This window comes from Mustela lutreola, chromosome 15 (assembly GCF_030435805.1).
Source record: "Mustela lutreola isolate mMusLut2 chromosome 15, mMusLut2.pri, whole genome shotgun sequence".
Taxonomy (NCBI): Eukaryota; Metazoa; Chordata; class Mammalia; order Carnivora; family Mustelidae; genus Mustela; species Mustela lutreola.
In genome coordinates, this window is record NC_081304.1 from 25,661,646 (window position 1) to 25,676,153 (window position 14,508).

General features: G+C 51.5%; 1 protein-coding gene and 1 long non-coding RNA gene across 5 annotated transcripts; one reads left to right on the forward strand and one right to left on the reverse strand.

The window, feature by feature from the left end:
• Positions 1-488: 488 nt before the first annotated feature.
• RSAD1 (radical S-adenosyl methionine domain containing 1) lies at positions 489-11,389 on the forward strand. Of its 4 annotated transcripts, XM_059149051.1 has the most exons (10): positions 501-882; positions 1,267-1,400; positions 1,518-1,722; positions 4,297-4,662; positions 4,839-4,902; positions 5,364-5,511; positions 5,661-5,715; positions 6,041-6,144; positions 6,323-6,472; positions 10,943-11,389. In XM_059149051.1, exons 1-9 carry the CDS (start codon positions 739-741, stop codon positions 6,438-6,440), a joined length of 1,338 nt encoding a protein of 445 aa, XP_059005034.1. In that variant the 5' UTR covers positions 501-738; the 3' UTR covers positions 6,441-6,472; positions 10,943-11,389. The 4 variants fall into 4 exon arrangements, 2 of the variants coding, with proteins under 2 accessions (XP_059005036.1, XP_059005034.1); XR_009348026.1 differs by lacking the exon at positions 6,041-6,144 and having other exon boundaries at positions 489-882; positions 5,364-5,455; XR_009348027.1 differs by lacking the exon at positions 10,943-11,389 and having other exon boundaries at positions 489-882; positions 5,364-5,455; positions 6,323-6,459.
• On the reverse strand, positions 843-5,851 carry LOC131816371 (uncharacterized). The gene is made up of 3 exons (XR_009348028.1): positions 5,713-5,851; positions 4,869-5,016; positions 843-993 (listed from the first exon to the last, which is right to left on the reverse strand). It is a non-coding gene; the product is annotated as an uncharacterized LOC131816371 (long non-coding RNA).
• Positions 11,390-14,508: the final 3,119 nt, after the last annotated feature.

Consider the following 14,508-nt stretch of genomic DNA (forward strand, 5'->3'; position numbering starts at 1 on the left):
TAAGCCAGGCACATAAAATGTGAAGGAACTGATTGAACGGACTCAGAATTCCTGGGTGGGTTGAGGAACTCGCCCTCGTGATAAGGGAGCAGGAGGCTGGCTGAGGACACCCCCCCCCCCCTTCATCCGCTCCCCTCCATAGGTGTAGCATTCAATAAACCACCATTTTGCACCAATGACGTCTTAAGAATTCTTTTTTTTTTATTTTATTTTATTTATTTATTTGACAGAGAGATCACAGGTAGGCAGGGAGGCAGGCAGAGAGAGAGGAGGAAGCAGGCCCCCCGCTGAGCAGAGAGCCCGATGCGGGACTCGATCCCAGGACCCTGAGACCATGACCCCAGCCGAAGGCAGCGGCTTAACCCACTGAGCCACCCAGGCGCCCCAAGAATTCTTTCTTTAGTCGTGGGCTCCGAACCTCCTCACCCCACCGAACCTGACTTAGGTTCTGGGACTTCATCACTCGGACAGGGTGAAAAAAGGACCGTGGCTGAGCCCCGTCCCCGCCCTGGAAAAAGACTAACACGCGGCTGCGGAGAGCGTGTCCATGACCGGCAGGTGGCGCCGCAGCAGCGAGGCCCCGGGCCCTACCGGGACGTCTCGGGACGCGAGGCCCGCGGTCACCCAGCCGCTCTTCCTTCCGCCGGGGCGGCCCGGCGGGCCCGGCTCGGCGCACTCCCGTGCGCCCCGGGCGCGTGTCGGCCGGACGTCCCGGCGCACCGGCCTCTCCCGGCCACAATGGGCTCCATGGCGCTCCCCGGGGCCGGGGCCCGCGGCTGCACAGCCGCGGCCAAAATGGCCCAGAGGCGCCGCTTCGCGGAGTACGCGAGAGGATCCCCGAGTCGTGGGCCCCCGGTCTCGCGCGCTGCGCTTTACGTGCATGTGAGTGGGGCGGGGGCGGCGGGCCAGAGCCCACGTGGCGGCTGGCGGTGCAGGGAAGCCACCTCCTTCTGTCCCGGCCTCCAGACGAGGTCTGGGACAGGACGTGGTGCCCTGGCAAGAAAATGCCCTGGATCAGAGACCTGAAGCCTTTGGTGCTCACCAGTTCCGTGACCTTGACCAAGTGATTTCCCCTCTGAGCCTCAGTTTTCTCCTAATGAAGTGGGCATAATATTCCCTGTCCCACCTGCCTTGGGGAGTTAGGTGGCTTAGATGGTGCAGCCGCTGTTGATAACTTTGGGATGGGGATGTGTGCGACGGAACCCTACAAGGAGCCAGGGCCCCTGGGGTCACCCCTCGCCCCGCTCATCCACTCCTGCCCCCCAGTGGCCGTACTGTGAGAAGCGCTGCAGTTACTGCAATTTCAACAAATACATCCCCCGCGGCGTGGAGGAGGCAGCCATGCGGAGCTGTATGGTGACCGAGGCTCGGACGCTGCTGCGACTCAGCGGGGTGCGGAGGTCGGTACTGGGGTTGTAGGCAGGGTCTTGAAAGTTGTTTGAAGGGAGTAGCTAGGACCGGTGCTGGCGTCCCGGAGGACTCCCCCAGGTCTCATCTTCTCCCTCCTCTTTCCCCAGGGTGGAATCTGTGTTCTTTGGTGGGGGAACCCCCAGTCTGGCCAGTCCCAGCACCGTGGCCGCTGTCCTGGAGGCGGTGGACCAGGCAGCTCACCTGCCTGCAGACTCCGAAGTCACACTGGAGGCCAACCCCACTTCCGCCCCAGGCTCCAGGCTGGCTGCTTTTGGGGCAGCAGGGGTCAACAGGTTGTCCATCGGGCTTCAGGTAATCCATCTCAACCCAGTGAATCCCAGGACACCCACACCTGCAGTGCTGTCTCTCCTCTGGTCACATTCATTAACTGGGCAAACATTAATTGAGCTCCTCTAGGTGCTAGGGCCCAGGAGGCACGGGAAAGTGTATGGTGACACTTACCACTGCTTAATTGCTGCTGTGCTAGACCACAGGCTCTATGAGGCTGGGATCATGCATGCATTTTTTTTTTTTTTTTTTTTTTAAATCACAGTATTCCAAGTACCCACCATAGTGCCTGGCACATAGCAGACACTCAAAATTTTTTGTTGCATGATTGGAGACATAGGAGAAGACAGGCTGGTCATCAGATCATTGCAGCATGGAAACGGCTGCCAATAAAGGGAGTCTGGACAAAAGACTTTCAGAGTACATCCCTGAAGGGCTTCTCAGTCTGGTGAAATCCTGGACACCGTCCTAGAGGAGGTGATCTTTGAATGAGGAGGAGGACTTCCATGAGAGGGTGTGGGAGGAAAAGACACAGGATATGGAAGAGTCTTGCATGTTCTGGGGAGCTAGGAGTCATTCTGTAACTGGAGAGGCTGGAGGCAAGGCAGCAGGGTAGGGCCCAAAAGCCTTGAGGATCATATTAGGGAATTTGGGGTTTTGGCCTACTGATGATAAGGGACTTGTTGAAGGTTTTTAAGTAGGGGAGAAACATTCTTTTCAGGTTGACTCCTGGTATTTCCATATCCAGTACTGTCTACTCTTCTGATATATCTACCACTTATTATAGAGTTTGGGGTCAGGGCTTTGTCCTGATGGGATATGCTGAAAAGGACACATCATTTCTAAGCTATTCTGGTCCCCACATGCTTTTCTTAAATCTAATTGTGGGGAACCATCAGGGAAATCTAAATGAAAAAACTTTTTTGGGAGCATCTTACTGGCTCAGTCAGTGGAGTATGTGACTCTTGGTCTCAGGGTCGTGAGTTCAGGCCCCACAGTAGAGATTACTTAAGTAAATAAACTTTTTTCTTAAAAAGACTTTTTTTGTGGTAAGAACAGATAACTTGAGATCAATCTACCCTCTAAACAATTTTTTTGGTGTACTGTATGGTATTAATAACTTTAAGCACAGCGTTGTACAGTAAGTCTCTAGAACTTACTAAGAGACGTTTTAAAAACTGGCCTGTGTTCTTCAAAAATGTCATGTCATGAAAGACAAAGGGTGAGTATCCAGACGCAAAGAGATAAAAGGAACAATGAGAGCTAACTGCAGTGTGTGACCCAGTTGGATCCTGGATTCAGGTGGCAAAGGGAAGTTACTACAGTGGGCATTATTGGGACAGCTTTGAATATGACTCTGTATTAGATAATGGTGTCGTGTCAGTGTTACGTTTCCTGAACTCTATAATCGGACTGTGGTTATGTAAGAGAGTGTCCTTGTTCTTAGGAAATGCGCACTTGAGTATTTAGGGGTACAGGGGTACGGTGTTTAAGTTAATTACATGAAAGCCGCCACATTGCAAGTGCTCACTAGCATGTGGTCAGTGGCTCGCATATTCTACTACAATGTTCTATATCTGCAGTGACCTGTACAGTAGCCACTGACCATATGTCAGCAAGCACTTGGAATATGGTTATTAAAATTTAGCTAACTTAAAATTAAATAGCCACATGTGGTTAGTGTCTGCTGTATTGTATAGTGCAGACAGAGGACATCTCTGTCATCCTGGAAAATTCTTTGGTCAGTGCTAGCCGATCACTTACTGCCAAATGATTCAACATTGTAATCACATCCGTGTATATTTAGAGACAAAGCAATGTGGTGAAATGTTACTCGTGAATCTAAATGAAGGTGTTTATGGTACTGGTCTTTCAGTTTTTCTGGAGGTTTAAAGTATTTTTCAAAAAGGAAAAACTTAAAAACACTCTTGGCTTTGGAGTCAGACAGTCCTAAATTCGAGGTCTTTGTGTGACCTTGGACAAGTTACTTGGCATTTCTTTTATTTTTTTTAAGACTTTATTTATTTATTTGAGAGAGAAGGAGAGAGCGAGCGCACAGGAGAGCATGAGTGGAGGAGGGGGTGGATCCCAGGACCTTGGGATCAGGACCTGAGCCCAAGGCAGACGCTTAACTGACTGAGCCACCCAAGCGCCCCTAACACGTCTAAAGCTTTTTTTTTTTTAATCTATAAAGTAGAGCTAATGTTGGAGGATTATCAGGATACATTACATGTTGTTTAAAAATGCTTTGCGGGGGCACCTGGGTGGCTCAGTGGGTTAAGCCTCTGCCTTCGGCTCAGGTCATGATCTCAGGGTCCTGGGATCGAGCCCTACATCGGGCTCTCTGCTCAGCAGGGAGCCTGCTTCCCCCCTCTCTCTGCCTGCCTCTCTGCCTACTATGTGATCTCTGTCAATTAAATAAATAAAATCTTTAAAAAAAAAAAAACGCTTTGCGCACAGTGAACTGTAACCCTTGGTCATGGCTTGACCATGGCCTTCCGGCTGCGTCCTGTGTATCTGTCCTCAGTAAGGTCTGTCACATGTTCCTGTCTGTCTCTGAGCTGGCCTCTGTGCTTATACCTGACCCTCTTTCCTCAGTCCCTGGATGACACCGAGCTCCAGCTGCTGGGGCGGACGCACTCGGCCCGCGATGCTCTGCAGACACTGGCAGAGGCGCGGCGCCTCTTCCCCGGCCGCGTGTCTGTGGACCTGATGCTGGGGTTGCCCGCCCAGCAGGTGGGGCCGTGGCTTGGGCAGCTGCGGACGCTGCTGGGCTGCTGTGACGACCACATCTCCCTCTACCAGCTGAGCCTGGAGCGGGGCACCGCACTCTTCACCCACGTGCAGCGGGGCACCCTTCCTGCCCCTGACCCTGAGCTCGCTGCTGCAATGTACCAGGAGGGACGGGCCATGCTCCGGGAGGCCGGCTTCCGCCAGTATGAGGTCTCCAACTTCGCCCGGAATGTAAGTGCTGGGGAACAGGCAGGCTAAGCTGGAGAACTGTAGCCCTCTGGGGAGGGTAGTTTCTGCTGGCTGCTCTCCAGGCCTGAGATAGGACCTTCTATCCTTTTGGCCCTTACCTTAGCAGAAAGGGGCCCACCTTCTTCACTCTGAACAGACTATTCCCTCCCTCCCCACAGGGGGCGCTCAGTACTCACAATTGGACTTACTGGCAGTGTGGTCAGTACCTTGGCGTTGGGCCGGGTGAGTCCCCCGTGAACCTGAACCGTGAACCGGAGAAGGGATGACTCAGGAGCAGAACGTCAGGGCTCTGTGGTCTTGGGCCACTTATTAACCTCTCCGAGCCTCTCTTTCGTTCTGCATAAAGTGCAGCAACAAATAACACAAATTTTGTAGAGCCAGTGAATACATATTTTGAGATGCTGGACGTAGCGCCTGGCACTGTGGTTCTCAGTTTTTAGCACATTTATCAGAATTACCAGGAGGGCCTGTTAAAACGCGGATCATTGGGCACCACGGCCAGAGTTTCTGATTGGACGGGCTTGGTTGGAGTAATCTACATGTCTAGCATATTAAATGATACCTGTCCAGGGACCACATCTTGAGAACCACTGATTCAGCTCTGGGCTGGCAAGCACCCAGCATTTTGTGGCAAGCACCCAGCATTTTGTGGCTACTGAAATGGAGTTGCTTGATGTTGCCAGGGGCCCATGGGCGATTTGCGCCCCAGGGGGCCGGGAGCCACACCCGGGAGGCTCGGATCCAGACCCTGGAGCCAGACAACTGGATGAAAGAGGTGATGCGGTTTGGACATGGCACCCGAAGGCGCGTCCCCCTGGGCCGGCTGGAACTGTGAGCATCTGAGGGGGCCTGCACCCCCAGAGCCGTCCTGCTTTGCCCTTCCCCCCTTCCTTCCCATCCCGCATGTCCTTATATGTGTGTTTAAGTATGGGGGAGGCTAATGTCTCCTCTGCAAGACACGCTGATGGTTGTTCTCCCAGGCTAGAGGAAGTTTTGGCCATGGGGCTACGTACGGACGTGGGGATCACTCACCAGGTAAGGCGGTGGTGGGGGGCTGTGGCACACCACTTCCTTCTCCTAGGTCTTGCAGAATCCCTCTCCCTTCTGTGCACGCCCCACAGGCACCGCAGATGCAAACCTAGTTCTCTGGGCCGGGCAGCTGGAGGTTGGCCTTGGCCCAGCCAGGACCTAATGGGCAGAAACCCTGGGCAGGGTGGGGCCATGGTGAGGACCCTGGACTAAGGCTGCAGCCCCTCCCCCCCACTCTGGATGGCATGAGTCATTGCAGAAATCCCTGTGCAGAGTAGCCTGGCCAGCTATCCGCATGGTCTCTGCACCCCTCCCCCTTCTGGTTTCCCAGCACTGGCAGCAGTTTGAACCTGAGCTGAGCCTCTGGGACGTGTTTGGAGCAAGCCAGGAGGTGAAGGTGCTGCTGGTGCAGGGCCTGTTGCTGCTGGATCACAGGTGTGTCGTGGTGGGGGCAGGAACCAGGAGGGCCAGGGAGCCCTGACTATACAGATCCACGGGCCCAGAGAGAAAAGGACTGATGGGGGAGCAGTGGCTGGGGGCTTCATACTGCAGAAGGGCGAGGATTGAAATTGGTAAGACAAAGCGGTCACACCCAGGCCTCTTGGTTTTCCAGGGGTCTTCGGTGTTCCTGGGAGGGTCTGGCTGTGCTAGACTGTCTGCTGCTGACCCTCCTGCCTCGACTCCAAGAAGCCTGGGCGCAGAGGACTCCCTCCCCTGTGCAAGGAGGATGACCAGACATTCCTGTGTCACAGGATCACGCCAGGTGGGCTTTGGGGGCAGGACTGACACTCTTCACTGGCAGGTGCCGTCTCAGCGCCCAGACTTGGCAGCCCCAGGGGCATGGCTACAGCAAGGTGCATGGGAGGACATTTCTGGTTTGGGAACTGGTATCAGGTCCACCCATCACCACCATAGAAGGAGTAATGGATTCTGCAAGTGCCTCTTGCTAGTGGGCTCTAAAGCAAATCCTGGCTGGCAAGAGATTCTGAGAACTCGAGCTCTCAGGCTTCTCATCCCTACAACATAGGGCAGGGCATAGAGGTCCCCCTGGCGTGTGCTGGGGGCCCATGCCTACATCCAGGACAGTGGCCTGCCAGACTCTGAAAACAGTAGGAAAGATCAGAGCAGGCCTTACCCTTTCTCTTTGGGCAACCATGTTATGTGTGGGGTGCCAGAGCCTCAGGACCCTCCTGCGAACCCCCACTTCCCTCCCCTCTACACCCCTTCCCTCCAGAGAGTGAAGGTAGGAGAGATCTAAGCAGGGAAAGGGGAGGAGAGAAGAAAGAATCCAGGAACACCCAGAGCCTGGTAATTTTCCCCTGGCCTTTTACCTACAGAAACATTTGCCTGGTTTTATTTAAACAGCCTAACAAACTCAGTGAGCCCGCCTTGACCTTGGTCTTCTTTGTCCAGCCTTCTTCCCTGGAGGGTAGAATCCTGCTTTGGGGGGGCCGAGCCTTGGTCCAGGGCTGAGATTCCTTCCCCCACTGTACATTCCATTTTGAAAGATTCCAAGGCTACAGAAAAGTTAAAAGCACAGTTCAATGTAAAGCGCATAGCCTTCTCTGCGGGGTGTCTGTACAGTCTGGAAAGAGCAAGCATTCGGAATGTCACCAAGGACATCTCCGACCTGTAAAAAGAGAAAAGAGCCATGTTTCCAGACGTTATGCTGAGCCTGTAGAGTTACTGACTGCTAAGTTCTGGCCACATTTACTTTACCTCTGAATAGCCAGCTCGCTCGCTCGCTCTTTTTCTTCGCTGCACCCTTTGAAAGAAAGGTGTAGACATCAAACATTCCAGCTTGTATCTCTTAAGAAAAAGAACATTCTCCTGCATGACCACAGCCCTGCTGTCAACCAGAGAAAGTGTCCATTCATGCAGTGACGTGTGGTCCTTTTTATTTTCCCCAAATGTCTCCAAAACACCATCAAGTTCCTTGGCCAGGGCAGAGGGTGGGGGGAGGGGTGGAGGGTGGGGGGTAAGGCCACACAGGCTCCAGGGACATTTTATGCTTTACTTATGGCCATCCGGTATGTTTGGTTTCTTTTGAAAAAACCTCCTTCCTTTTTGTTTATTTTTATGACAGTAGATTTTTCCGAGTCGAGGCCACCTGTCTTACAGAATGTCCCACATTCTGGGTGTTATGTGTTTGCTAATGATTGGGTTTAGGTAAAACAGTCTGGCAGGAGGTACACACAGATACTGTGTAGCTCAGGGTACGTAATACGGCAGGTCAGCCCACTCTCAATCATGCTGATTTTGATCATGTGACGAAGGGGGTGGATGGCCAACCTGCCCTGCCCGTCATCCAAGTACATTTTTCTTGGGAAATGAATAGATTATCAGTAGGGTGATACCTTGAGACCCAATGAACGCCCTGTTCCCTAACAGTCACTGCGGCAACGGTGTCAGCATTCCCTACTGATCCTTGCTGAAATCAGTGACTATGCTGGGAGGTGCAGAACATGCGTTCCTGACTCTAATACCTGTCCACATTTGTAACTGCCGTTCATCTGTAAAAAAAGAGCTTTCCCCCTTTCTTTTTTTTTTTTTTTTAAGGGCTGAAACTTTTTTTTTCTTTTTTTAAAGATTTATTTATTTGACAGAGAGAGAGATCACAAGTAGGCAGTGAGGCACCCCGAAAAGGAGGGGGAAGCGGGCTCCCTCCCTATACGGGACTCGATCCCAGGACCCTGAGATCATGACCTGAGGTGAAAGCAGAGGCTTTAACCCACTGAGCCACTCAGGTGCCCAAAGAGCTGAAACTCTTAACCTAGAAATTGTATGCAGGATGTCTGTGTATGTGAGAGAGACCGGCAGGGGTAAAGGGGAGAGAGAGAGAGAGAGAGAAAGGAAGGGGGCATATTCCCCCCCCCCCCCCCCCCCCCCCGTGAAGAGGCTCTGTAACTTTCCTACCTTAGCATATCAAAGGGTTCTGTGATGTCAAACATAATTTAGTACGGGTGCTCATCGAAGCATGTTCAGCTCAGCCTCTGGCTGGGTGACTAAGGATGGGGTTCCCTGCATCCCCTCCGATGTGGGAGCACGTGCATTTCCTGGGCACCTAGCGGGTGTGAGTATCAGTCCTTCTCTGACCCTGCAGTAAGGTGGTTAGTGTTACTAGCTCTCCTTTGTTCATGAAATATTCAGCAAGCACTAATGGTGTGCTCGGCTAGGGGCGGGGCGTGCAGAGAGAGGAATAAGACCCACCCAGCCCTCGAGGAACTCACTGCTGGTGTTGATAGATGGGTCGAGAGATAAAGCCCAAGGTTATCAGTAAAGACAGGGGGGCAAGCTAAGCCTGCTGGGAGTTTGGTTTTGAAGGGCCGGGAGCTAGAAAGGGTGCCTCTGTGTGTGTGTGTGTGTGTGTGTGTGTGTGTGTGTGTGTGTGTGTGTTTACCTCCCCCTCTGGCCCTGGGGCAGCTGGAAGGGTGAGCTGTGCTCCTGGGAGGGAGGGTGGGACGGACACCTTTCTTCCCAAGCCTTCGCCTGCGCCTGCGCTTGATACCCAAGAAGTGAGCACGGGCTGGGGCACCAGCCCCATCAGATAACCTAGCACACTCGGGTTTCTCCCAGCTGCCAGGACTCGTGCTACCCGAGATGTCTGGGCCCTCCCTGCTGGGGCACCTCTCGAGGCAGGCGCAGAGGGCTTAGACAGGAGCCAGAGCCCAGAGGGGGCGGCATGGATCACCTTCTGTGACTGGGCCTCCTCCCACCCGCAGCACCCTGATCAGAATCCCTGGCAAGTGGAGCCCAAGGCTGCTAGCTTTTATTATTATTTTTGTTTGTTTATTTTTTAAGAGAGAGAGATTGCAAGTAAGCAGAGAGGCAGGAAGGTGGGGGATGGGGGTGGAAGGAGGCTCCCTGCTGAGCAGAGAGAGCCAGGTGTGCGAGGCTGGATCTGAGGACCCCTTGGATCATGACCTGAGCGGAAGGCAGAGGCTTAACCCAGTGAGCCCCCCAGGTACCCGGCCGCTAGCGTTTACATGTGGGCCAGTTTGGGAAGCGCTGACATTTCCCCCTTCCATCCTGAGGAGATGAGGTTAGGAGATTCCAGGGAAACATGGCTCCTTTCTGACATGATGCAGTGGAGTGGGGTTCCCCCGTCTTTGTCTTGGGCCGTCCAGGGTTCATTCATCAGGGGGTTCTCCTCCGCCCTAGGGAGGCTCTGGTTGTCATCTTCCCACCCGACAGGCTGAGAGCACAGGAACAAATGAAAGGGGACAAGAAGCCACTTTGGGGACGAAGCAATGAGAGGAGTTGGGGAAGTGGAGTATGTCTGAGCGTGTGGTTACACACCGAGGGACCAAACCTTCCACGGGCTCTAAGAGCGTGTTACCAGTTTAAGCCTTAAACTGAGTTGTCCCCATCCCCGACCGGGCAGTGCGCAGTGGGCAGGACAGCGATTTTATTTTATGGTATTTTATTCTATTTTAGTTATTTTTTTTTAAGTAGGCTCTACACCCAACATGGGGCTTGACCTCGAGACCACAAGATCGAGAGCCACATGTTCTACTAACTGAATCAGCCAGGCGCCCCAGAACAGCTATTTTACTTTATTATTTATTTATTTACTTAAGGGTTTTTGGTTTTTTTTTTTTTTTAATGTATTTGACCCAGAGAGAAAAAGAGAAGGAGAAAGCAAGCAGAAACGGGGAGCAGCAGGCAGAGGCAGAGGGAGAAGCAGGCTCCCCGCTGAGCTGGGAGCACGATGTGGGGCTGGATGCGGGGCTTGAACCCAGGACCCTGGAACCATGACCTGAGCCGAAGACGGTTGCTTAACTAACTGAGCCACCCGGGCACCCCCGTGGGGCAGCTATTTTAATTTTCATTTTACACATGGGGCCATTCAGAGAGATTCTTGACTCAAGTCCTATGAGGAGAAAGTAGCACACCTGGTGTAATGCTTCTGGACATCCAGAACTTTCTGCCACATCATCGTTTCATAACAGGTCAGTTAACCTATCTCTTAAATTAGGCAGATTTCTTTTTTTTTTTTTTTTAAAGATTTTATTTATTCATTTGAGAGAGAGACAGTGAGAGAGAGAGCATGAGCGAGGAGAAGGTCAGAGGAAGAAGCAGACTCCCCATGGAGCTGGGAGCCCGATGTGGGACTCGATCCCAGGACTCTGGGATCATGACCTGAGCCGAAGGCAGTTGTCCAACCAACTGAGCCACCCAGGCGTCCCAAATTAGGCAGATTTCTGACCGCTTTCTGGCCTCTGTCCCTCAGGCTTGAAGCTGCTGTGTCTGCCCGGCACCAGGTAGCTGGACTTGAGGTGTCTGTTTTCCCTCCCGAAGAGGCACCAACAGCGAGGCTGTCCCCTTCCTGGGACAGGACTACATGCTGCAAAGAAGAGGACTTGAAATAGTAGGATTGCTGTAAAGTCTGTGTTTTTGGCTCCTGGCCCCCAGGAATTCATATCTGGAAACAGAGTCCCCAAGGGGACAGTATTAGGAGGTGGGGCCTTTGGGCGGTGACTAGGTCATGAGGGTGGAACCTTAGTTTTTCTAAAAGAGGCCCCAGAGGACCCCCCTCGGCTCGCTCCACCATCTGAGAAGATGCGGACGTCTGCAAATCAGGACGTGGACCCTCCACAGACCCGGAATCTGCCTGCACCTTGATCTTGGACTTCCCCCGCCTCCTGAACTGAGAAGTAAATAGTTATTCTTGAACACACCCAGGTTGTGTTACTTTTGTTACAGCAGCCCAAAGGTGCTAAGACAAGGTGGGGAATAACTTGGGTGGTAGATTGCGTTCATTGTTCAAAATGTCTACTAGCCCTCCTTGAGTGCTGCTCTCTGAGGACCCACAGGAGAGGATCCGCCTGCCCTGTTGGACCCGGTTAGGGGGACCATGACAGTGGCCTTGAACTGCTGTAGGAGCCCGGGGAGGGGTTGGGGTGTGGGTGGCGCTGTCTCCCCCCTCTGCCACAGAGGCCTGCCATATTTGGGTAGAGACTGTCAATCTGGGTCCCGGAGTGAATATAGATGCCGATCACAACAGATAGAAGCAGGGGTGAGGAATCACCATTTTGTTGTTGGAAACCGGTAGGTTTTCAGGGTGTCCCTGCACTGCAATGTAATTGAGACCACCCCGGCTGATACAATCTGTAATCCCACCATTGAAAGATGGATGACCATCAGGATTCCAGTGGGTGTCTGTAGGAATTCTTACATGCAAATGAGCATGTTTACACACACAGTCTTCCAAAAATGGGAGCATCTCAGTCTTGCCATGGAGCCTTCTCATACCTAATATGTGGTGAGCATCTCTTCGCATCAGATCTGTGTCCATAGCATACCACTGTGTGGGCATGCCAAAATTTGGTTTTCCAGTTCCTTTTTGGTGGAACTGAGCATTTAAGTGTTATTTTTGTAAGCTCGGTGATGGACGTCTTAGGTAAATATTTGTACGCGCTGGCTTGACCATTTCCTTAGGTTTAGGATGAGTCCTAAGAAGTGGGATTACTGACTCTGAGGATATACACATTCTTGAGCTCCACAGTGCCAAAACACCCACCAGGAAGTTTGCCTGGATTTCCCCTCTGGCTGGCTCACTAGTGCTCATTTCTCTGTAATTTTGTCAGTAGCAAGCATGATTGACTTTTCCAGATGATCCCAAGCCAGAGAGCCCTCAACCCAGTCAGCTAATGGCCTGCCTTCCTAACTTCTGCAACTCTTCCGTCCATCTGATCCCTCTCAAGTCAGGGATCCAAGTGGGCACAACCTCTGGGACCACCCAGGCGAAAGGCTGAGCAGGAACTGTTGCCCTGTATTCTAGATTGCATCCGGTTTCTCTTATGCAGAGCCCCTCCTTCCCATCTTCCTCTCCCTGCTTCCCCTTCTTTTCTCTAAGGGGATTTTTAAAGCCACTTAAAAAAAAAATTATTACACAAACAACATTATGGAAACATTAGAATTCTAAATGAAAAAGAGAGAATAAAAAATCCCCACCCATCAGTGGCCCTAACACATTCAGTGGTTTTTACTGGCCTGTGTTCCCTTACAAGGCAAATGAATGCAAGCTTTTTACCCAGTTGGGCTCCAGCACAGATTTCATTTTGCATCTGCCCCTTTGGCCTCTCCCTGGGTCAGAAGCTCCATTCTTTGTTGTTACATGGCTGTCCTGTCTCATTTTAACTGTTGCGCGATGTTCCAGTGGTTGAATCATTTCATAATTATTACCCTGGGTGGAAGTCACTTAAGCGGTTATCCGTTTTCCTCCATTATAAATCATGCTCTGGCAACGTGCTTTTATGGATTTAGCTTCTTTCTTCATTTCAGTTCTTTCCTCCGGTCAGTTCCCAAGAAGGAGAGAGTTTGGGTCAAAGTGCAGGAAGGCACAAATGATTCTTGGTGTGAACTGTTAGAGTTTTCCAGAAGATGTTTCTTTTTCTATTTTCCAGCTCCAAAAATCATAATGCTCTTTTTCAACCATGGAGAAGAAAGCAAAAATTCTACTCCCCAGAAGTTCCCACTACTAACATTTGGACAACCATCCCTCCAGGCGTCTCTCGATGCATTCGTATACATAGAGATGCAGAAATAAAAATAGTTTCTCACCAAAGGGACCATATTCATGTGCCAATTTTGCAAGCTGTTTTTTTTACTCAACAGCATGTCCTGGGTTTTTCTCATTGGTTCTGCCACCAACAGGGCCTATGTGGTGGCGTTATGTAGTGTAGTCATAGCTGTGAGCCAAGAGCCATGCCAAGAATTCTATCTGCATTAGCTCATTTAAGCCCCACACCAACCCAGTGAGATAAGTTCTATTATTATCGTGCCCATTTTATAGATGTGAGAACAGGCTCGGAGAGGTAACCGACTACCCCAGGTCCCCTAGGTGGGAAGTGGCGGGACTGGCACTGAGTTTGCATTCTCCAGGGCTCCAAAACCCATGTGTATACAAATAACACACGAATACATTCTTATTGTAAAAAGCACTAACCGTACAAGCATTCCCAGAGCATAGAAAGTAACATGTGCAGGTCCTCCTCTATACTCCACAGAGTTTCAGCACATGTGTCCATGAAGTTTAGGTTCAAGTGTATGTGACAGAGAACCAAAGTAACATAAGCTAAAGCAAATGAATAATGTTTCGTTTTCTTCCACGTCCAAGAGGTCTGCCCTTGAACCTGACCAACTTACACAGGCCTTCCTTTCTTTGGTGACCTTTCTTATTGTGATCAAGCCCCCAGGGAGAGGCCAAATGCCTTTCTGAGGACCAGTGGGGGACAAGCAAGGTCTGGGCTCCTGGAGGTTGCTTTAGATCACTGAAGAGGCAAATACCCCTCCTCTGGGTCCCCCACCACCAGCAATTCATGAACAATACAAATGAGTGAGGCAAACTGTCCAGCAGGCAACCCTAATCTTGAACAAGGTCTGCAGGTTCCGGGGACAATTCAACAATCCTACTCACACACACCCCAGCTTGGAGGTACCTGGATGTACATGGATGTACCTGGATAAAACGCTAAGTGAAGGAAACCAGACACACAAGGCCACATACTATATGACTTCATATATATAAAATGTCCAGAATAGTTACATCCATAGAGATAGAAAGTAGATGAGGGGGTGCCTAGGTGGCTCAATGGGTTAAGCCTCTGCCTTCAGCTCAGGTCCTGATCTCAAGGTCCCGGGATTGAGCCCCGCATTGGGCTCTCTGCTTGTCAGGGAGCCTGCTTCCCCCCCCCCTCCCGCCTGTCTCTCTGCCTACTTGTGATCTCTATCAAATAAATATTTTTTTTAAAGATTTATTTATTCATTTAAGAGAGAGAGCGAGAGCCCATGAGC